The sequence below is a fragment of the Camelus ferus genome, chromosome 4 (genome assembly GCF_009834535.1).
Source record: "Camelus ferus isolate YT-003-E chromosome 4, BCGSAC_Cfer_1.0, whole genome shotgun sequence".
Classification (NCBI taxonomy): Eukaryota; Metazoa; Chordata; class Mammalia; order Artiodactyla; family Camelidae; genus Camelus; species Camelus ferus.
In genome coordinates this window covers 48,287,712-48,313,072 of record NC_045699.1, presented here as the reverse complement: position 1 = coordinate 48,313,072, position 25,361 = coordinate 48,287,712, and the positions used below count along the sequence as shown (strand labels likewise).

The 25,361-nt window shown below is 37.7% G+C and overlaps 1 protein-coding gene across 2 annotated transcripts in view; it reads right to left on the bottom strand.

Moving 5' to 3' along the window:
- The window catches only part of PLPPR1 (phospholipid phosphatase related 1), a 505,501-nt gene that overhangs the window by 91,816 nt on the left and 388,324 nt on the right, over positions 1-25,361 (bottom strand). The window contains exons 1-2 of one of the 2 annotated variants that reach the window (XM_006185234.3): positions 17,938-17,992; positions 16,929-17,036 (exon numbers count right to left, since the gene is read on the bottom strand). In XM_006185234.3, coding sequence (XP_006185296.1) covers positions 16,929-16,991 — 63 coding nt within the window. In that variant the 5' untranslated portion in view covers positions 16,992-17,036; positions 17,938-17,992. Of the gene's footprint in view, positions 1-16,928; positions 17,037-17,937; positions 17,993-25,361 lie in introns of those variants that run through there. The other variant, XM_032478090.1, reaches the window with a different exon arrangement.

Genomic DNA, 25,361 nt, shown 5'->3' with positions numbered 1-25,361 from the left:
GTCAATGGGAATTTAAATATCAAAAAATAGGTGAAAATGTAAAACAAAATGCTTAAACGTATATATGTCCCCAATAACAATGACACTTCAGGTGTGCATTCACACCCACTGGCTGTTTTCCTGTAGATGTGAAAGCATTATTCACCTATGATTTACTGCTGTTTAGAAACACCCAATTTCTAGAATTGACAAGACCTCTTCTTGGAAAAGAGATTTTTTTTCAAAAGCATTTATTACATAATAAAAGAATTTTCCTCAAAATTAGATCCACCAGCTAACTGCACTGAGCATCATATGGAGTCATTGTCTAAAATGTAGATTCTTCATCAACCATCTTCTCTGCATCTAACACATGAGGAGTCAGGAATCTACATTTCTAATGCTTCTATTGATTCTAGAGCCACTGCACTAAGACCTTGAGAGTAGGGAAAGATGATTTCCAAAAAGAAACAAAAACACACAATGAACTTGTGAAGCCTCCTTGTAGACACAAAGATTTTGCAAGCATTAAAGACTCCATTTTTCTTCCAACAGGAATCTAACTACAATCATAATAATTACACTGTGTTGGTAACAAAATTATGGGAACCATGAGTACCTTAAAAGTTACATTGTCATTATTAAAATAAAATCTACAAGAAGCTGTAGAATGATCTGGTTACCACACTTCTTCCCACCCCGGCACATACGCACAAACCCCCTCTCCAAAGGCAGGACCTCAGCCTCTTTCAGAGGCCCTGGTAAACCTGAACCTCACCCACTTTCATGATCTGTGCCAGACTAGAATGAACTGCGAAGAGCACAGGATCCTACACCTAGATGCTCCTGGCTACTAAACAGTTCCAAAGTTGAATTTGACTCAAAGGTCTGTTGGAATCTCAGACATTCCAATTAGCCCCAATAAGAAAATACTGACCCTTCTAGAGAAGCTAGAGAGTCTTGGAGATGACCCATTCTGTACTTCCAGGGCCCTGAAGACCCAGTCTAGAGTGGAGCTGCTCTGCAGGGGGATGAACAGGCACACGCAATGGCAAAGTGCTAACAGAAGAGCTGGGCTGTGGCTTTGCTTCCTCAATACATGGGGGCAGCAGCTGCAGAATGCCCATCAATGAAATACAGCTGGGCCTCCCATCCAGAGCTCATACCATTTGCATCCTCAGCTGAGCATCAGCCAAGCCCAGGCACATTCCCTGAACGGAACCAGTGGGAAGGTCAGAGTCAGGGATGAGTAGCAGCGGTGCTCCCACAGAACGTGAACCTTCCTTCTCTTTGACATCTCCATCACAACGTCATGTTCATCTTTACCTCAAAATACCTGATTTCCTTTTTCACAGTGTAACATGAAATCCTCAAAGAGGGAATCTGGGGTAGGTGAGCCCTACAAATGGGTTTGAACTGATTGCCCCTCCCCCTCACCCACGACTCTGCCTCTTGGGAACCAACAGGATGAAACCTGACATTTATTACGATATGAGACCAATACATAGGCTAAATCAGAAAAACAAAACAACAAAAACTGCAAGGTTGGATTTTTTTTAAATATTAAGGAATAGGGAATCCTTTTATACTGGTATCATCCTGCTGAGTTTATGAAGACATATGGGAAATTAAGAGCAACTTGCATTACACAGAGAGGCAACCTTAGGTTATTTTCACATAAATTTTCAACTGACATTCATCTCTATAGACCACTTAATCACGTCAGTCACAAGAAAAACAAAGATATAATTCTCATTCTCAAATTCCCTTTCCTGTTGTGAGCCTACATAGAAAATCTATTCTCATTTCTAAGTGGGAGAAGAAATGATTTGCTTTTAGGGGCAGAAAGCATTAGAAAAGGATATATTCTGAATGCCAGAACAATGTGTCTCATTTTTGGTGAAAAAATAACTACAGAATAAATAGATATGCATGTTACAGAAATATGTAATTTGCACATATGTGTAAGTGTATTTTTTCCTCCCAGTTTCTACTCGATCCACATAACAGATACAAGTCCCATTGCCTTATTTCACAGGAGAATCATACTTGAAACTAGAAGAAACCATGTTCAATCTGTCCATTTTACAGGTCAGCAAATGAGGCCTAGAAGGTTCAGTGCAATTTCTGCAAGGCCACAGGTCCACAGGGTCACATAAAAAGAGGATGAAAACCTAAATTCCCCCATTCCTGGCCCAATACTGTTTCCAAAGGACCATGAAGTCCTTTTTCCCTAGGGTCTCTACCGAGATCCCCTATTGCTTAGTTAAAAAGCATAAAAAGCGCTTTCATTGCTCCATCTGTAATGCAGCCTGGTGTGTAAGACGTCCCAGTGGTATGATGGAGTTGGCACAGACACTGCTGTCCTGCTGCTTTTAGAGATGGCACTGCCCCTGAATCACTTAGCCCTGACAAAGCTGATACCGCTGAAAACACGCATCTGCAGGAGGTAAGTAAAAATCAGTGATTTCAGGTCTGAGTCATTTGACATTTCTTATAGCTCTTGGCAAATTCCATTCAGTTCTGTACAGTAAGAGTGTATCGAGCATTACAGGAGAGGCAGCCAGTGCCCTGCCCGTAGTCCCTTGGCATTCACTGTTTTCTCACAAAGTGATTCTCTGCCTGAAGCCTTTCTGAGGTATGGGAGTATGCTGGCTGCATGCAGGGCTGGCCAGAGCACCCAGGAATCAGTGCCCCTTGGAGTAAAACTCAAGCAACGATGCAGCTACCATACCACAATACTCCAGCTTCCTCACCCTTTAGCTGAGATAACCCTGAGGCATGTTCTAGACAGCCTCCCAGAAGTCTCTACTATGCACTGAGCCCCAGTTCTCCACCATTGGCACCTACTCTTCAGTGCACCATGTCTTAGCTTCATTTCTTTTCCATCGCTAACAGGTACTTCCAAACCACTTGCACTCAAATCTTTGTTTCAGGGTCTGTTCTGGAAGAATCCAACCAAAGACAAGCATATGTACTCTGTACAAATTACTCTTCTATGATAGGTCTTGAGATATGTAGAGGAAAAAGATACCATCCTAGCCTTCAAAAGGTAAGACCTCTAGGTAGGTAACCACAAAGGTAAGACAAGAGAAGACACAGTCCTTTGGGAGGAGACTAGAGATACAGACAATAAAAATATGTTCACTAATGAGATTCTCACAATGAAAAGGAGAATTTGCCATTAAGAACTCAGCACGAAATTCTCTAAAGCAGGAAGGAGTCAAAATACCTAAGTAGTACCATTACACACATCAAATAAACAGCCGAGGTTCTGATTTCACTTGGAAATATGTCAAGAGTTTTTATAATTGCTTCCAATGTAAGCTTTAATAATCAGTCCAAAAGGAAAGATTTCATACAACTCAGGCTTGTTTTTTTCATGGCAAGATTAGGTACATAAACCCCTGAACTGGCTGAACAAGATTAATTGGCTATTTTGCATCTTGTGCCTGAAGAGTGTCAGAATGATCAGTCTTTTCATTCAGTTTTGTCAACATATACTCATTTATGTGCAAGGCAAACAAATTAAATAATTAAATTTTGTGTATGTCACTAGGTTGACAAAGACCACAGAAAAGGAAAATTACAGGCCAATATCACTGATGAACATAGATGGAAAAATCCTCCAAAAACACTAGCAAACTGAATCCAACAATATGTTAAAATGATCATACACCATGATCAAGTGGAATTTATCCCAAGGACGCAAGCATTTTTCAACATCCACAAATCAATTAATATGTTGCACCACATTAACAAATTGAAGAATAAAAACCATATGATCATCTCAACAGATACAGAAAAATTTTTTTGATAAAATTCAACATTGATTTATGATAAAAACTTTCCAGAAACTGGGCACAGATGGAGCACATACCTCAACATAATAAAGGCTATATATGACAAACCCACAGCTAACATCATAATTAATGGGGAAAAGCTGAAAGCTCAGGAACAAGACAAGGATGCCTACTCTTGCCACTTTCATTCCACATAGTTTTGGAAGTCCATAGCAATCAGAGAAGAAAAAGAAATAAAGGGAATCCAAGTCAGAAAATAAGATATAAAACTGTCACTGTTCATGAATGACATGATATTATACATAGAAAACCCTAAAGAAGCAACCAGAAAACTACTAGGGCTCATCAATGAATTTGGCAGAATTGGAGGATACAAAACTAATATACAAAAATCAGTTGCATTTCTATACACTAACAACAAAATAGTTTAAAAAAAAGAAGAAGAAATTAAAGAAATAATCCCATTTACCATCACACCAAAAAGAATAAAATACCTAGGAATAAACCTACCCAAGGAGGCAAAGGACCTGTATACTGAAAACTGTAAGATACTGATGAAAGAAATTGAACATGACATAAACAGATGTAAAGATATACCATGTTCTTGGATTGGAAGAGTCAATATTGTTAAAATAACCATAATACCCAAGGCAATCTACAGATTCAATGCAATCCCTATCAAATTACTAATGACACATTTCACAGAGGTGGAACAAAAAAAGTTACAATTTGCATGGCAACACAATAGACCCCAAATAGCCAAAATGGTCTTGAAAAAGGATAATGGAACTGGGGAAATCATGTTCCCTGACTTCAGACTATACTAGACAGCTACAGTAATCAAAAAAGTATGGTACTGACACAAAACACATATATAAATAGAACAGGATAGAAAGCCCAGAAATTAACCCATGCACTTATGGCAATTAACCTACAACAAAGGAGGCAAGAATATACAATGGAGAAAAGACAGTCTCTTCAATAAGTGGTGCTGGGAAAACTGGACAAGACTACCTGTAAAAAACTGAAATTAGAACACTGTCTAACACCATATACAAAAATAAACTCAAAATGAATTAAAGACCTCAATGTAAGACCAGATACTATAAAACTCCTAGAGGAAAACATAGGCAGAACACTCTTGGACATAAACCACAGCAGTATTTTTTTTGAACCAGCTCCTAGCATAATGGAAATAAGAGCAAAAATGAACAACTGGGATCTAATTAAACTTAAAAGCTTTTGCACACTAAGGATACCATCAACAAAACAAAAAGACAGTCTACAGAATGGGAGAAAATATTTGCAAATGATGCGACCAACAAGGGAATAATTTCCAAAATATATACAGTTCATACACCTTAATATAAAAAAACAGGCACCCTAATAAAAAATGGGCAGAATACCTAAACAGATATTTCTTCAAAGAAGACATCCAGATGGCCAACAAGCACATGAAAAGATGCTCAAAATCACTAATTTTTAGAGAAATGCAAATCAAAACTACAATGAGATATCACCTCACACCAGCCAAAATGGCCATCATTAAAAAGTCTACCAACGATAAATGCTGGAGAGGGTATGGAGAAAAAAAGGAACCCTCTTATACTGTTAGTGGGAATGTAAATTGGTGCAGCCACTGTGGAGAACAGCACAGAGATTCCTCAAAAAACTAGACGTACCATATGATCCAGCAATGCCACTCCTGGGCATATATCCAGAGGGAAATATAATTTGAAAAGACACATGTACCCCAATGTTCACAGGAGCACTATTTACAATAGCCAAGATATGGAAACAACCCGAATGTCCATCAACAGATAACTGGATAAAGATGTAATATATATCTGCAATGGAATATTACTCAGCCATAAAAAAGAATAAAATAATGCCATTTGCAGCAACACGGAGGGACCTGGAGATTGTCATTTTAAGTGAAGTACGTCAGAAAAAGAAAAATACCATATGATATTGCTTATATGTAGAATTTTTTTTTTTTTAAACAAGGACACAAATGAACTTACCTACAAAACAGAAACAGACTCACAGACATAGAAAACCAACTTATGGTTACCAGGGGGTAAAGGGTATGGGAAAGGATAATCTGGGAATTTGAAATTTGTACCTTTTGGGGAGTGATGGAAATGTTAGCTATCTTGATTGTGGTGGTCATTTCGCTGGTGTATACATATATACATCAGGATTCATCAAATTGTACACCTGAAATATGTATAGTTTATTGTACAGGAATCATACCATAATAAAGAAGTTAAAAAAAAAGAATAAATGACCATAACATTGCATTGGCTTAAAAATTGGACTTGATGTAATCTTGGAATTAAATTTCAAGAGAAATACAAAGAGCTTGGCCAGTCACATGTATCAATGACAACTTAGACTGGTGCATATTATATTTAAAGGATGAACTTTATAAAAGAAAAATGCATCACAGAGCAAAGAATGAAGCCCGTGAAAAATAATATACTGCAGCAGGACAAGATGCTATTATTTATAGTTCTTGAAAAGTATAACATTTCAGTTATATTCAGTTCAGTCCAGAGTCTATCATTTTGGTATGATTGTCTGGGCTTATGAACCCACAGAGGAAGAATCTAAGAGTCTGTGAGGATCCAAGTATTGGTGCGTCCATTCAACATTACAAAGAATGCTTGGTTTAAGGTGACAGGTCATTTCTCGGAAAAACTGATAGGGAAGATGTTACCACGTGGTACACAGCATGGGAATAAGGTGGTCTGGAAAAGGACACAAAGTAGGTGAGTGGATTGAGGAAAGCACTCTAGGATAGAATCTGGGAAATGGCACTTGGGTGTGGCTGGTTCTCACTAAGACTGTCACCTTGGGAAGGTCTCACAAAGACAGGACTCAGAGTCATAAGGGAATAAGGGTCACTGGTATAGTGCTAGATGGAGTCTACTCTTCAACCGCCTACCACTTGGCAAACCAGTCTCTTCTTGAACCCTCCAGTGACAGAGAACTCTCCCTATCAATCCATTCACTACATGTATCATTTAACAAACAAAAAACTCGGCAAACACATGCAAATGTCACTATTAAACAGAACATGGCTAAGTAAATCTTATTATCTCAATGATGTGAGAAAGAGAAATCACAAGGGCATCTGGTAGTCCTTTAGGCTATAAAGCACCTCTTCCCCTTAGATACATTTGTAGGAGGTACTCCAGCACCCTATTTGAAGTTGGGTATGGCCACAGTTTTGTTGCTTGGGCTAAGGAAATGTGGGTGGAAGTGACCTCTACCAATTACATATGAAGTATTAAAAGTCTGTGTTGTGAATTTCTATGTTTGCTTCTCCTTACCAGAGTGATCATGGAAATAAGTGTTGAGATGGTGCTTCCAACAGGATGGGTCCTGGGGTGTTTGGTATGGGCATAGCTCCCTCCCACCAACTACCTAGAACTTGTGGTGTGAAAAATTAGCCTGTGTGTGTTAACCACTGAGATCTAGGCACTGTCTGTTATTGTTGCAAACTCTATCCACACTGATTGTTAGGGTCAGTTTTAGCTAGGATTATTTTAAAATGCCAATTTATCAGATAGCGCCTTGGTCGATTTTTCTATATATCTACAGCAATAGTAGAGGGGCATTAAACACAACTCAAGTTCAAATACTTTAACACTAAAAAGGGGTGTAATTGCTTAGCCTTTTTAACTTACTGAGTCACAAAATGAACACATGTTAAACAAGTGTTCATATCTGAGAAAACTATGTGCACCAAATTCAGCTTAGTGGTTACTTCTGGAGAGGCAAAGAAGAAAATGGAATCCTATAAAGGAACAGTACATGTGAGGGTCACTTATGTCAGTGATGTTTTATTATTACTTTAAATCTGAACCACATATTATCAACATTGAAGGTTTTATACAGCTAAGTAATTGAATATTTTCTATTATATAGAGTATGCTTCAGCTCATCCAAAATACATTTTTAAAAGAAAGTTACTTAACAATTATTGAAGTCAAAGGATTTTCTGATTATCATCAGCTAACCTAAACCTCCAAAGAAAATACCCTACTTCCTGAAGAGTTCTAGACAGTAGAGATTTACCTGGATCAAAACATAATAATACTCTAAGTTCTTAAAGGATGGCATATTGTAGAAAGGGAAATTCACATTTCAACATTTCTATATGTTTGAATTCTGGCCCCTGGAAAGATTTCCTTACCCTAAGTTGGTTCTCCACTGGAGAAAGTTCCCTTCTTCAATATGACTATGAGTCCAATGATTGTGTCTACATATATGCAGTGGAAAGAACATAAGATCTGAATGTACGTTAAGTGAAAATTCCAACTTCGTAACACCTATTGGCTGTGTGGCCTTGAGTAAGCCAATGAACTTCTCCATTTCTTCATTTTGAAATTTAAAAAGTAAAGAGAAATTCCTCTTGCATAGGGTCAATATTATCTTACTGATGTTTTTCAGTACCCCAGTTTTAGAACAGAACACCATGCAAATGTCAAATATGGTGTATTTAATGGTATAATATGTTTATGTGGGGATTTTAAAAAAATCTGAAGCCTGAATAACTTACATCTTGAGATGTGTGCAGAGAGTTATATATTTCATTAAAATGTTGACAAGAGCAGAGCTGCTCTTATTCTGACCTCATCCTTGCCCTATTCAAAGCCCTTTCATGGTAACTTACGGTTGTTATTACCACTTTTAGATTACCAGTGAGGCGCACAGCTTTTCTTATACTTCTTAGAGATTTAAATTTTCTCCCAGAGTCAGACCAGGCCTTTTATTTTCTTTGAAAGGATGAGGGAGAGGAGACCAGTGAGGAAAAGAGGAGGAGGGAATGGTAAGGGGGTCACAGAAAGAAGGGGCTAGTTCTCTTGGAGTCCAGTCATCTGATTCCCCTCAGAACCTTATTTGCTCCTCTCTTGCTCGTTCATCCTCCAGAGCCAGACCCATTTTCTTAGTCCTAATTTCTTTTCCCCTCATGAGAATTTATTTTAACTGGGATCAAGAGTCAATGCTGAAGAGCAGAGGAGCCCTCACTCAGTTTGAAGAGCATCTGACCATATTGAATTTTTAAAATCAACATTGGTATTTTGATACTATGAAAAACAGATACTACGTATTGGCATTGTCTTTTTGTACCAGTACTGCAAACGCTAGTCAAAATGATGATTAAATAAGAAAATGCATGGGAAAAAGTGCTTTATAATGTGCTTTGGTCATTACAATTTAAAAGACCCACAGATTTTTCATTGCTTTGTTTGAAACCTTATCTGATAACATCTCAATATATTCTAAAAACATTATCCCCTAAGCCCAGCAATGTTGTATATCTGGGGATTAAATTGCCAGAGTTCTTCACTAATTGTCAGGGTTTCTTCACTAATTGTCTGTGTATATGTGTGTGTAAGTGTGTGTGTGTGTGTATGTGTTTGGTTGGTTTTATTTTTCATCTTTGTTGGTTTTGTTTTCCATATTATGGGTAGAAACTGTTATTTTAAATTAGTTTTATGCTAACATTTATTAACCACTTATTGCTTGATAAGCACTTTCAGGTACATTATCTCATTTCTCAAAAGTTCCCAGAAAGAAATTGTTTTTATTTCCATTTCACAGATGAAACAACTGAGGTCCAAAGAAGGTACCTAGGTTTATAGCAGCAGTAACTGGCAGAGCCAGGACTCAAACCCAGTGCTTTTACATCAAGTTATTTTCTTGTTCTACTGCAGGATAAATGAGGATAAGATTTTGATACTTTCTCCTTGGCAAGAACCAGCAGAGTTTTTGGGTTTTTTTTAATGAGGTAAAGTTCTCAATGTGACTTAAATATAAATGCAATCTAAGTCTCAGAAACAAGGCAATCAGAGCTGCTAAATCTTAGCACCTGCAAGTAAAGAGCAGAAAGCAAGGCCAAGAAACACTTTTAAAATGTGAGGCACACAAGAGAGGCACTGAAATTGCACTCAGTGTCCAAAAATGATGATATGGAATTCCTTAAATTCTGGTGCTAGAGAAAGACAGAATCATCAAGTTCTTGCAGAACTTCATGGGATTATTTATCTTCAGGCTGGGATTTATAACAATCACCTGATAGGTTCAAGCTGAGAAAAATGAGTTGTCAAAAAAAGGCAATAAAAATTGCAAGTTCAAGCAACCACCCAAATGATAAAATTGTCACATATGTACATATCAAGCAACAATCACATTCATTGCGTCCAAAGTCCTGGTACTTAATACTGTCTGCCGAGGAAGCTAAGTTCCATTTAGAGTTTTGCTGTTAGCGCAAATATATTTGAAAGAGAACTGACTGCTGGAGTTTTTCATGATTTGACAGAGAATGCAGTGAAATTGTCTTGAGAGGAATCCACTGGTATCTGGGAAGATTAGTCAAAAGGGATGTATCAGCCCTAAGTTAATCTTGCAAAAATACACTGGTAATTACAGTAGGGACATGGGAGATCTCAATCAGCTCATAGTTGTATTTTTAGGGAAAAAATAATACTTCAATCACCAGTTTGAGTGTATTTTCCCTCAGGGAAACCCTCCTTTTGTAGATTTTTCAGGCATGAGAGGTCTGTGGGAATAACAGAGAAAAGGAGAGGGAGAAGGAAAGTTAGGAGAGAGATGGGAGGAAATATATTGAGAGGGGAAGGGAGAGGGGGCGCAAGGGAAGGGAGAGGGGGCGCGAGGGAAGGGAGAGGGAAAGAAAGAGGAAAATGGACTAAGGATGAAAAGTTTGATTATTTTGATCACTTTTTAAAGCTATTTTGTTGTAAGTACATTTATCCTCACCAAAAATTCATATTACTGATTTCAAAGAGTGAAAATGAGGATGGGAAAGGGGATGCCCTCATGTTCATATTTATAGGTTGCTGACTTTCTACTGCTTTTCCTGCTCCCTCTGACTTGCCTAGCTTTCGTCCAGTACAGCACTTGCCGTTTTTCACCTGCTCTAGCAGAACCAGATCAGTGAAGAGCTGAAATCTGGCCAGAAATATTGTTGCGGACCACATTAGAATTTTAGTGATTCTGAGTTTCCCTCTCATTAGTGATAGAAAAGTTTGTATTTTGCCTCTTAAAGTCATCATTCTCTTAAATCGGGCTTTCCATTTAAGAGGCTGCAGCCAGCATGGAAAGGTACAATTTAAGGATTATCTGATACTGAGAGGTACAACAGATGTTTTTCTGAATACCTAACATTCAAGGGTGTGACTTCTGGAACCACCAATGGTATGCTCATTGCATATCATACTTCTCAGCCCATTCTACTGTCCTCCCACAGTTAATCTCTCCCCTTTCAGCTCACTGCCTTCCATATGTACTCACTTAATCTACAAACTTTGCTCTCTCTCCAGTGACATCTTAACCTCTCTTTTGGTTTGTGACATTCAAGCATTACTCAGAGCAATGCTCTCCTGACTTGTTACCACCATGAGACCTTTTATGCCGCATGCTGCTTGGGCACACAGCTTCTCTACCACTGTTTCAGCCTTTTGGGTGGTTCTTGGCAGGCTTCTACTTTGTCAGCATGTTTGAATTTTAGAGGCTGGTTGGCATCCTCACCAAATGCCATGAATAAAACACCACCCTCCAACCTTCATCAAAATTCTGTGCTGATATAGTTAAACTCACCAAGAAAATATATATCGTGCTCTAACTTTGGGCACTGTGTGTCTCTCATACCCACCCTCCAACCCCTACACACACTTTAAGCATGGCTCAACAATCCTGGACCTGCAAAAAATCTGGTGAGATACAAGTGACAGAAACCTCATTAGTATGTAAAGTATGCAAGAAGGCAAACACGCAATGATTTGGGGGAGAAAAAAACGTACTGAAAAAGTGGGTGTTGACTGAATGAATGCATTCTTGGAACAAAGATGGCATGAAAACACTCTACTGTAAAGCAAACATCTACAAACAATGATCAGCGTTTTTTCTTTAAAAATTCACCAGTGAGCTGAATCAAAAGAGGTCCTGAAAATAAGAGCAGAAACTGAATAAACTGGATAATACAGTGAACCTACATGGGAGTGGAGAAAGGGGTACACGTCATCTCAGTAACAAGTTTTGGGTTTTAATGTCCCTGAGGATATGACATCCTGAGGACTTGAGTTGGAACTAAGACTCCTACGTAAAAGCCAGGATTCCTGAAAGCTTGCTCTTCACATTAGAGAAAGAGTGTTTGATATAAATCCACCTGCTGGTATAGGAAGACTACAAGGAAAGTGAACTTTGACTAATTATACTTCGGGATTGTTCAAATTTGGCTTATGAATATAGAAGCATAAGCCCAAGAGAAATACACACGCTAAATATTTCCAAAGAGATACTCTTAAAACCTAAGGCCCACATGAATCCTACAGAAGAATCAAGTTCTGCTGAAGATTAGCTAAATGCAATTATAAATATAAATAAGAAAACAATCCACCATGAGCCAGAGACAGCAGACACAACATCCAGGAGCACTAGAATACTAGCAATTTCAGGAAAGAGGAAGAGTATTTAAAAATGCAAAAGCATAGGAACATTATAAAAACAGAGTTTTTAAAATGCACATAGAACTTCCAGATATTAAAAATGGGTTAAGGGACATGGAATATAAAACGAATGAGAAGATCCAACATATCAAAAGAGAACAGAGAAATGGAGGAGGAGGATACTTGAAGATGTGACGGCTGAGAGTTTTTCAGAATTAGTACAAACATGACTTGATATTCACAATGTGGAACAAGTCCTAGCCAGTATAAATACACACTTAGATACGTTATACTGAAATTTCAGAACACCAAAGAAAGAGAAAAGTGTAAAAGCAACTGGAGAGAAAAAGTGGATTACCTATTAAGAATAGTAATCAAAGAAGAGGGTTTTCACAACAATAAAGGCCATGGGGGTGGGAGGGAAAGTGAAATGGATTAACACTGTGAAAGTTCTAGATTGAATAAATTATTATTAATAATTAATAAATTAATAGATTATTCAATCTAGAATTCAATGCCTAGGTAGATCACCATTTCAGATTAACTGTAATATAAAAATAACTTCAGATAAATATCAAGAATTTTTACGATTCACTAGATCCTTGCTGAAAGAACTACCAAAGGACAAATTTCATGAGGAAATTAAATTCAGAAGAGAGGAATAAAATGAAGAATGGTAAGAAAAACCCAAACTGATGAATATGTGGGAAAGTTCAAGGAAGCCCTGACTGAAAAAATTAGTGAAAATTTAAGGGAGATACAAATTTCATGAACAACAGCTAAGATCTCAAAGCAAACTAAAAATACTGATCAAGAGAAGCACTGAGCTGTTGATTACCCTCAATATTTCTTAAGTTTATATATTTAAAATTTAAGAGTAAGCTTTAAGAGAATACAAATATAATCTATAATTTACAATATAAAGGGCTATTAAAACAAGTAATCTAACCTAGAAGACAGAGACCAGAAAAAAAATTTAAGTCCATGCTTATTTATAATTTAATGCTGAAACACCTGTAGTATTCCCTTTAAAGTCAGCAACAAGGTAAAGATGTCCTGTACCACTGCCTTTATCCAATATTACACTGGAGGTCTTAGTCAAAGCACTAAGAAAAACAAATTAGTCATAACAATCATAAGAGAAAAAGTCTGCTACTACTTGCAGATAATGTAACTGAAAAAAATCTAAGAAATATATGGACACTCATACAACTAACAATAGGGTTTAACGAAGTTTTTCCCAAGAAAATTGATATAAAAATATCAATATTGTTCCTATAATGTAGCAACAAACAACTAGAAAATGTAATCATCCCACAGCAATTCCACTGCTAAGTGTCAATCCACGGGCAGCTCTTGCACACATGCACATAGATACAGAAATAAGGATATTTTCTGAAAAAAAAAGCTGTAAGAGTATAAAACATAAGAAAATAAACAAAAAAGAATCAACCAAACCGCCCCTGAGTAGGTATAGTCACACAAAAGGATAAAATGTGACAACTGAAAAGAATGAATTGCCAGTTGGATAAATCTCAGAAATATAACGTTAAATGAGAAGGAAAGCTGCAAAAGGAAAGTTCAATATGGTATCATTTATGTAAAATCTCCCTAAAATATAATTTACGAATATATAGACTTGTAGGAAAAATATGCAAATATGCATGAGAATCATGTGGGGAAATGAAGCCTCTAACTTCACATATATTTACTCTTGAACAACATAGGGGTTTATCCACGTATAACTTGTAGTCAGCCCTCCATATCTGTGGTTCCTCCACATCCAGATTCACCCAACCATGGACTGTGTAGTACTATAGTATTTACTATAAAAAAATCTGCATATAATCTCATCTACATGAGTTCAAACTCTCATGTTCAAGAGTCAACTATAGTTACTTCTGGGTCTAGGACAGTAGGACTTCGGCCATATCTGTAATATTTTCTTTTTCTTGAAAAAATATTTGAAATGAATATGGCAAAATTTTAAGATTTGGTCTTGCTGGTGGGTACAGGGATGGCTATTATATTATTTCCTTTAAATTCTTTCATAATTAATAAATAGTGAAAAGATTGATTATTGATTATTATTGATTATAATGACATTTTAACCAAATTATTTTTTATCAAGTTTTCTGATATCCTTGTTATAATGCCTGGAATAATGTAGATAAATAATAAGTATTTTCTTTTTGTTTCATTTCTTTTTTTGTTGTTGTTCCCATTGGATCTTACTCAAAGTTTTGCTGCCAAATTTCAGAAGAGACTTTAAAAAAATTTTTTTTTCACCCTTTGACTCCTTTCTCCCATTTCTTCTCCCTTCCCAACCCCCACCTCTGGAAACCACAGATCTCTTCTCTGTATCTATGAACTTGTTTCCCGCCCCCCCCCCCTTTTAGATTCCACAAATAGGAGCAATCGTACAGTGTTTGTCTTTCTTTGACTTACTAGTTTCACATAGCATAATGCCCTCAAGATCCATCCATGGTGTTGCAAATGGCAATATTTCATTCTTTTTATGGCCAAATAATATTCCATGGTATATATGTGTATGGTATACAAACACACACACACACATACACACCATGGTTTCTTTATCCACCTACCAGTGGACACTTCAGTTGTTTCTACATCTTGGCTATTGTAAATAACGCTAAAACAAACATGGGGGTGCATATAACAATAAGCATTTGATGAATTAAATACATGAGAATTGTGAGAGCCACTTTGAGATTTACCTCCTCCCTTCTGTTTCTATTTTATTCTATTTCGCTTCCTCTTTTTCTTTCTCCTGACTGTTTCTGAGAGAAGCCACTGATGTGTCTTGAACTTCCATGCAAAATAAGAATGGCAAATACAGCAAGAAGAGAATAAACTATCTTTCCTCTCCCAGACTTTTAGACTTCTGTTTGTGCCAGGTTAAGGTACAGAAAGACTGACTGATGTCTTTTGTTGCTTTCTTGATCAGTCAAGCTCATCGTTCACATATTAGAGGGATGAGAATCTTTAGCCACATAGCTTCTAGCAATTAAACCTCTTGCTTTGAGGTTTGGTTCCTGTTTGATTTTTAAGAAAATTTAAAATAAATTTGCTACCAGGAGGATAAAGATGATAACAGATGACTTATTCACAATTTCTCCCAGTTTACTTTATATTTTTCTTTTTCTTTTTCTTTTGACAAAAGAAAGGATTTTAACATTGAAAAACATAGTGCTATTGCCTCTCCCTTTTCCCCCATGAGCAATGGGAGAAAGGACTCCTTTTCCTTCTTACAATTTCAATATGAACAGTAGTAACTAGCACCCACAATACACAACATGTGCAGTTATTGTCTGGATGGACGTATTCTTGGCCTTATATAGCAAGTTAAGGGTATTAAGAATATGTATTTATGTTGAGAAATGAGTTCTTTGTTTGCCCTTTCAGAGATATAGCCTGAGCCTATGAGTATCTTCACTTACATCATAACCTCTGTCCCAACCTAATCTCCCATTTTCACCTGATTCTGCAATACAAAAGGTTCACAAATATCACCAGAAAATAAATCATCAAGTAATATCTGTCCTTCTTAACTACCAAGGGATATCCTTAAGGTGAAATTCAAGGATCAGCCAAACATTTTTATTTGCCCCAAAATCAGAATGCTCAAAATTATACAACTGAATATACTGACAGCTAAAGTTATTCCAGGAGCCATGAGGTAAAAGTACTCGCTGTGTTGCTTCACAGGCTGTGTTGAAACAACATATTCACTGAAAGTACGTTTCTGCTAATACAAGTAGTGGTTTAGCTCAAGTGTCTGTTTTCACACAGTAATAAAGTAGGTCAACATGCATGTTCCTTCCACACTCAGCCAGAAAGATCCTCCACCTGAGAACATAAGAACACGCTACAGCTGATCCTTGGGATGTACGGACCAGAAAGGAAACTCAGCATACTTACTTTTCAGCTCTTTACAATGTCATATTTTAAAATACATTTTGCAGGTTAAAAAACAGTCCGTTAGATATTATTTCTGCCTATCTCTTTGAGAAGGCAGAAATAATATCATCTTTGGACAATCAACACCTTATTTTGAGCTAACCTACAGTAGCTTTTTTTCCCCCCATGATATGATTCCACATTTCCTAAAATTTCCATGTCTTTGTCTCCTCAATAGCAAACATTATAGAAGGGGAGGTACAGTGGGGAAGAAGTGCAAGAAGTTTAACCAGAAAGATGCTGGAGAAACTATTTGCTGGTATAAACTTGGAGCATCTCAACAAAATAATTTATGACCAAAAGAAACTGAACACTATACAGTTCTCAATATCCCACTAACATCATCCATAAACCAGTTAGTTTATCAAATTCTTGAAATATGTCCATTTTAAAAAAGCAACTTCATCAAAATGCTACATTCATAATTAATAATATATACAAGTTACCACTGAAAAGAAATATAATAGAACACAATTGTTTATACCCCATAGATGAACCTTCTTGTTCTATGGCTTCCTATTCAAGAAACATTCCATAACTTATCAATTCTTTACTAACATGTGTACTATCAAAATATAATTATCAATCATAATATTAAGTTATTTTATAAAATAATCCAAGTTCTCAGCATAAAAATTGCTATGATTATTCCAATTTGTCTGTAAAGGCAAAAAAATACACATACCTCAACAAATATAAAGCACGGGATGATGGAATAACTTCGTTGAGTGTTGTTTCCTACAGCCATTTCTTACAACATGTAGCAAGGCTGCACTGTATAAAACCGTCCAGGCTGAAACAGAAATAGGTGGCATGCTGTAAGAACCACATGTTTAGCAGTCCCTTAGGTATTTACATAAAAATAGCAGCTACCCTCTAGATAAGCAAGTTGTGTACAAACAATGCAAAATACTGATCTACAACACAATCAAGTCAGACTAATTAGCATTCCAGGGGAAAGGAAATAATATATACTAGCCCTGAACAGTCTTCAAGCCTAAATGACCAGGTAGGAAGCTTCTGTGCACAAGGTTAGAGTGAACATAATTCTAATTGCCCGGTGCTGCTCGGTGCCTTAACCCAGCAGACTGCATTCACGCTGCAAAATGCAATCTCTGCTACAAAACATTTGTTACTGTCCATTCTGTGTGGATATCCTCTATCTGTGCCCCATCTCCTGGTTTGCAGCCTAAGGACTTGTTTGTTTCTGCCCTTGCCTCTCCAGTGGGAGCTGACATTTAGTGCTGAGGCACAGATCCCTGACTTCCCTCCTTGACCACTCTTTGTCCTTGCTCCCTTGACTACACGGCTATTAACTACTTGGGATTAATACATCACTGATGCCTCTTACTGAATTCCCTCAGCTGTGTGTGTGTGTGTGTGTGTGCATGTGTGCATGTGTGCGTGTGTGTGTGGAGAGAGGGAGAGGGAGAGGGAGAGAGACTGACTTCAAACACAAAACATTGATGCCGTAATACACTCTCTTAACGTAGAAGAATGGAGAGGCTGGGAAACAGCAGGTTATTTTAAATACTTGTTAGAACACCTCTGTCATACTTTGAAAATATTTGAAAGTATTCTTGTATTAGAAGATCAGTTAATTTTGGTTCTTCTTAATAACAATAACAAAATAGAGATACTAAGGCTTTCATGAAACTTCCAAAGCCAGATAAAAAAAGAATTTTCCACTATACCTTTTATTCTCTAGCCAAAGCAATACTTGTTTCAGGTACCTGCTCTTGAGCGTTATTATTTTTTTGTTTGTTCTGTTTCCGTGTCAGACTTCCCACCAGCTCTTCTGGATTGTGCTGTAATGCGTGACACAGGGACTACTAGTCTGTGCAAATAGCCAACTGCACTTTTCTTAAAGGTCATGAATTAGTTTTTTTAACTTCATTCTATCCTTAATTAAGTCCTTCCTTACCTTTTCCAGAATGAAACTTTAAAAGACATTTCCCTGTCTTTTTGAGATAACTACCAACTTACCACTTATCAATTAAAACTTTCTCTGATCAAATTTAACATTATGTACAATATGAAGCCCACACCAATCAGTGCTTAAATTATTTAAACTTTAAGCAACTTAAAATTTTCAATTAAACTGGATATTATCTATTATAAAATACCCATAGTCGATCTATTATTTCACCAATTTCAGGACTGAGGAAGAATATTTTTTACAATTAGAAAGGAACCCATATGCGGAACACACACTGAGTTGATTTGGCAACCATGTATTTGTTTTATTTCACCCTTACTTAAACCATTTAGAATTCACTTATCAGTGCTTATGACTTAGATGAGTCCTCTTGTAAGCATTACCCAAATACAGTACCACCTATCTGAAAAGAAAATTAAATTTTAATTGGCTTGAGGTAGGTTAAGGCCCAGAAAGAGCAAAGGCATCAGACATACCTAGCACTTTAGATGGCTTCTCCACACAATTAATAAAAAATAGCAATGAAATGGAGAACACAGAGCAAGCTTTGGCTCCCCCTATATTCTCCCCTGATACTGTGGGGCCGGGGTGGGGCTCACTCATTACTGCACAAAATAACCTCAAATCCTGGCTTCCTACTTGACCTTCTCTGGTATACACCAGCAGGAGTCTAAGATAGCCTCCTTACAGCCTGCCAAGGGTACAAGTCCAGGGTCCCCACTTGGTCTTTGCTGATAGAGACAGAGTAGGGGACTGTAATTTTTTCTGTGGTTTTGGCTGTAGTCAAAATGTTATCTTCTAAAAGTTTTCAATATTGCTTGGCTGCCCTTTTCCTGGCCCCTTGGCTACAGAAGGGGCAGGCTTTTCTTGGGCCTATTTTGTCCATGTATCAGTATTCCCAGGGGGCCAGCTTCTCCAATATCCAGTCTGAGATACGAGGCAAAAAGAAAATCCTGGGAACTCAACGACTGTGTTGTTTCCTATGTGAAGTCCCCAGCCAGTCCACCTTTCCTTTCTCTGAGCTTTGTCTGTTTACATGTAATGTCTGAGAGTTTTGGTTGATTTCGTGGGAGGAATGGTGAAAAGTACATCTTACTCCATCCTCCAGAAGCAGGAGTATTTTTAAAGGAGTCCTGCACATGGCAGTGACCTAGATTCTTGTGTAGCCCAGCCCTGCTGTGTTCTCATGAATTTGAGTCTCTTGGTGCCCAAGGTTTCAAAATACCAGAACAAATGGCGTTATTCAATTGTTCCCTTGTGAGTCCCTAATTCATGCCAGGTATCCCTTAGAACTAATGAATTAGTCAAATACCCTGTATTTAAGGGGCTGACAGCTATCAAGAAAAGACTTATACTTTTTGTATATTTGCTTTTCAGTGAGTTATAAGTAAGGAGGACCAATGACTAGCTCTAACTGTTAAGGTCAGAGGTCTCTTATCCATTTGGCATAGTAGGTACAGTGCCTAGGACCCACAGTACTTTTAGGGGCCTATAAAAACATTTAAATTCTTTAATTTCTTTTAAAATAATAAACTTTTAAGTTAGGTAGAAAAATATTTTAATGTATTATTCAATTCAGTTTTTTACCAATTCAACTGTAAAATATAAATTTTAATTTTAATAGAGAAAGGGGTCCACAAAGGCAAAATTACTTAAAGTCCACAAAAGTAATAAGGCAGTCCTAGTCAGGAGAAAGTTAGGGAAAGGTTTCTTAGAGGAGATGGCTATTTAAGTCATTAAAATAAAGGTAGCTGCTCCCCCATCAGAGGAGGACTAGAGAAGCATTTCAGCTAAAGGGAGAAGCAAGAACTAAGGTTCCAAAGATAGGAGTTGGCCTAACATTTTGTGAAACTCTAAAAACACCACCAGCTCAGATGTATGAAAACATTCAAGGATGAGTATAGATGCTACCAAAATTTGTTTATGTGCATGTAGCTCTTTATGCACAAACTTAGAAGCAAAATACTGCAAGGATAAGAAATACAAGGTTGGTCTATTTCCATGTCAGACAGGAGCATGGGGGGAAAAAAGAGTATTGACAGACAGTACTGTTTCCTAGTAATTAACTCAGATGGAACTCCTCATTTCTAGGCAGATAAGTATGTTATAAATCAGACCTGTCCAATAAAGGAGTCAATGACAGCTCATGTGTTTCCATTGGATTTTCCATGTAATTCTCTCTTGTTCATGAGAAGTGTAACCGTTCCTAATCAACTCAGGACAAACACAAAAATAACTGCTGATTACAAAGTATCTGTTTTCATGAGACTGAAGATAGAAGGGGATGGAGTACGGTCAGAACTGGATGGGGATAAACCTCATTTATTTCTAAGTTATGCAGTGTTGGCTCCAGCTGACCAGTCCATGAGGTATCAAAGAACAAAAATGCCCTTGAGAGTCACCATGATTCAGTGGACCTCTGCCCAGGCTTGGTGTGAACCTAGTATTTCCAGTGGCCAAAGTCACAGCCTGTAGTCATTCTCAGCAGCCCAGAGTCCATGATTTCAGGGAAGCTAGAGCTTGCTCTTTTTAAAAAGAACATTTTGAGCTAATTTTGCTAAAAATGCCATGGCAGTTCCCTTCAAAGTTAGGATGATACAAATTTATTGAGTTCACTAAAACGAACATTTAAAAATCAAACAGGCAACAACAGGGCCACCAAAAATGGTACTTTTCCGAGTAAGCCCAAGAATTCTGCACTCTGAGGCCACACTGACTTAGGACAGTGTTTCTCAACCCAACCATTGTTGATATCATGGGCTGGACAATTCTTTGCTGACCTGAGTATCATTGGATACTCATTATCATTGGATATCTAGTTACATCCCCAGCCTCTACCCACAAGATGCCCATAGTAGTAACTCTTCTCCCCCAATATTGTGACAACCAAAAGTGTCTCCAGACATTTCCATATATTCCCCTTCAAGGGGGGACAGAAGCAGGGGATGGGCATGGCCCTGGGAGAGAATCACTAATTTAAAGGGATTGAAAGTAAAATCTAGTCCTAGTCTAGACACGGCCCTGCCCACCAGAGGTCCAGGACCAAGCTTCACCCAGCAGTGGGCAGGCATCAGCTCCTCCTGCCAGGAAACCTGCATAAGCCTCTAGTACAGCCTCATCCACCAGGGGCAAATACTAGAAATAAGAAAACAACAATCCCAAAGCCTGGGGAAGGAATCCACAAACACAAGCCACACTGGGAATGGCTGGACCCTGACCTTTGGGTGACAAGAGAGAGTGTACTGCTGGAACACATAGGATGTCTCCCACAGAGGGCCACCTCTCCAAGGTCAGGAAACATATCTAACCTACCTAAAAATAAAAATAGAAAGATAGACAATATGAGACAGCAAAGGAGTATCTCCCAGGCCAAGGCACAAGATAAAATCCCGGAAGAAATAAGTGATGAGGAGATAGGCAATTTATCTGAGAGAGTTTAAAGTAATGTTGGCGAAGATGTTCAGAGAACTCAAGAAGAGTATAGATGCACAGAATAGAGTTTTTAGCAGAGTTGGAAAATATAAAGAATACCCAGAGTCGAAGAATAAAATTACTGAAATGAATAACACGCTAGAAGGAAGCAAGAAAAGACTAAATGAGACAAAAGAACAGAACAGTGATCTAGAAGACAGATTAGTGGAAATCACTACTGCAGAACAGAAAAAAGAAAAAAGAATAAAAAGAAATGAGGATAGTTTAAGAGAACTCTGGGACAACATGAAGTACACTAATATTCGCAATATAGGGGTCACAGAAAGAGAATTGAGAGAGAAAGGACCTGAGAAAATTTTTGATAGATAATCACCAAAAACTTCCCCAACCTGGGAAAGGAAACAGTCACCTAAGTCCAGGAAGTGCAGAGAGTACCACACAGGATCAGCCCAAAGAGGAACACACCAAGGCACACGGTCATCAAATTGACAACAATTAAGGATAAGGAGAAAATACTAAGATTAGCAAGAGAAAAGCAACAAATAACATACAAGGGAATTCCCATAAGGTTATCAGCTGATTTTTCAGCAGAAACTCTACAGGCCAGAAGGGAGTGGCACAATATATTTAAAGCGATGAAAGGGGAAAACTTACAACCAAGTATACTCTATCCAGCAAGGCTCTCGTTCAGACTTATCCACAGATAAACAAAAGCTAAACGATTTCAGCACCACCAAACCAGCTTTATAATAAATGTTAAAGACCTTCTCTAGTCATCAAACCATAAGAAGAGAGAAGAAAAAAAACAGAGAGAGAGAAAAAAAAGAGACCTACAAAAGATTGCTTTGGCTGTTCAGGGTCTTTTGTGGTGCCTTATAAATTTTGGGTTTGTTCTAGTTCTGTGAGGAATGTTGTGAATATTTTGATAGGGGTTGCATTGGATCTGTGGATTGCTTTGTGTAGTGTGGACATTTTGATAGTCTTGGTTCTTCCAACCCAAGAGCACAAGAAATCTTTCCATTCCTTTGCGTCATTTTGGTTTTTGGAGTATAGGTAACCTCCTTGGTTAAGTTTATTTCTGGGTATTTTGTTGTTTTTGATGCAATGGAAATGTCTTTGCCAGTTATAAAATTATGGTTTTTTGAGTGAAAAAAAGTAAATGAAGGGCCACAATTGGCAAAATATTTCTTTCTTATGAGTGAGCTGTATTCCATTACATATATATATGCTGCATCTTCTTTATCTGTGCAACTGTTGATGTGCACTTGGGATGCTTCCATGTCTTAGCAATTATAAATAATGTTGCTGTTAATAGCAGGGTATATGTAGCTTTTTGAATTAATTCTTATTCCGTGGTTGACTTTATTCCTTTGATAATTATGTAAGTTTAAAAAGCTAAAGCTCTAAACATTGTTAGAAACAATGAACAGTACATATATGTAAAGTTAAAAATATATGTGCAGTTAAAAAAAATAATAAATGAGCTATCAAGCTATGAAAGACATGGGAGAAACTTAAAGGACATATTACTAAATGAAAGAAGCCAGTCTGAAAAGGCTACAAACTGTATGATCTAACCAAATGACATTCTGGAAAAGGCACAGCTACAGAAACAATAAAAAGATCGTGGTTTCCAGGGGTTTGGGGAGAGTGAGGGAGGGAGGAATGAATAGATGGAGCACAAGGGATTTTTAGGGCAATGAGATTATTCTGTATGATACTATAGTGGCTACATGTCATTATGCATTTGTTGAAACCCATAGAATGTACAACATCAGGAGTAAGCCCTAATGTAAACTGTGGACTTTGGTTGATAATAATGTATCCATGTTGGTTCATCGACTGTACCAAATATGCCACACTGATGAGGGATGTTGAGGGTAGGGGAGTATATGTGTGTGGGTGGGGAGGACTATGTATGAACTCTCTGAATTTTCTGCTCAATTCTGTTATAAACCTGAAACTGCTCTAAAAAATGAAGTCTATTAATTATTAAAAAAAAAAAAAAAGCAAGCAAGCAAGCAAGCAAGCAAGCAGAGGCCCTAGGACATGAGAATTTTTGAGCTGGTGAAGAACCTGCTTCACGTAGGAGAAAGGCCACAGTTTTGCCCAAGGGGACTAACCTGTTCCTGCCTGGTATCTAACAGAGGGAAACCATGGAAATTGTTGAGGTGCCCTATTGGCATTTGGGGGAACAAAGTCATCTCAAGCTCAGAGATCATTACTGGGGTGATAATAAAACTAGTGTAAGCGGTAGTTACTACCACTTTGAACCCCAAAAGAAAACAGGGCTGTTTTAGCCTAAATGTCCACCAACAGATGACTAGATAAAGATGTGGTATATTTATACAATGGAATATTGTTCAGCCATAAAAACCAACAACATAACACCATTTGCAGCAACATGGATGCTGCTGGAGAATGTCATTCTAAGTGAAGTAAGCCAGAAAGAGAAAGAAAAATACCATGAGATCGCTCATATGTGGAATCTAAATAAATACATACATACATACATACATACATACATACATACATACATACATACAAAACAAACAGATTCATAGACATAGAATACAAACTTGTGGTTGCCAAGGGGGCAGGGGGTGGGAAGGAACAGACTGGGATTTCAAAATGTAGAACAGATAAACAAGATCATACTGTATAGCACAGGGAAATATATACAAGATCTTATGGTAGCTCACAGCGAAAAAAATATGACAATGAATATATGTATGTTCATGTATAACTGAAAAATTGTGCTCTACACTGGAATTTGACACAACATTGTAAAATGACTATAACTCAATAAAAAATGTTAAAAAAAAATCAAAGAAAACAGGGCTGTTTTATCCATTAGGTACTATAGGTCCAATTCCTAGGGCCTGTGAGCTATTTAACAGCCCATGAAAATATATAAAAAATAAACAAAAAGGGTACCAACATTATATAAAACCAAATGAATATACATGTGAGTATATACCTAAAAATGTAAAATTCTTGAAATTTCATTACTCAATTTAGCATTAACAATTAATTTGAAAGTGATTTGTAGGTGAAGGTCTTAATTCTAAAAATTCCTTTGCTAAGAAACTTTAGATAATTGTAAGTCAGTGACTCAGAAAACCAATTTCAAAAGCAAAGCCATAAAAATTTTTTCATTTTGCCACAAAATAAATATTTACTGTCAGATTACTCATTCTGCGTTCATCATCATATGGCATGGGGCCTCAAAAAGTGAGTGTCAAAAACAAACTTAAACAACCTTAAAATAGCCCTGGAGGGATTTTGCTTTCAACCGAGCGAAAGTAACGACGACTGGATTTCATGGCTGGCACAACTGAAAAATACAGACAAAATGAATAAGATGATGGTATTCAAGGCACTGGACGTGAGGTGGTGAAAGGCAGTGATCCCCGAACGATGGGAACAAGCAGCTGAGCCCTACAAGTGCCTGAGCTTCCGGCCGGGAGGGAGTCTCCAGGCCACGGCGCAGAGAGGGGAAGCCCGAAGAATGGCCTGTGGTCTCCCTGAGTTGAGCAGACAGAACTGGGAGTGTGGGGAAGCCCAAAGGCCTGGAGTTCACCAGGCAGAGAACCAGAGAGGGGAACGCTGCACAGAGAGCACGGGGTGGCTCTGCAGAAGGTCCCCTCTAGTCCTCAGCAGGGGACTGAGAAGCTTGGGAGGGAAAGGCCTGGAGGAAAACGATCCGGAAGGACTAGAACAGATGGTCACCGGGGCTCACACAAG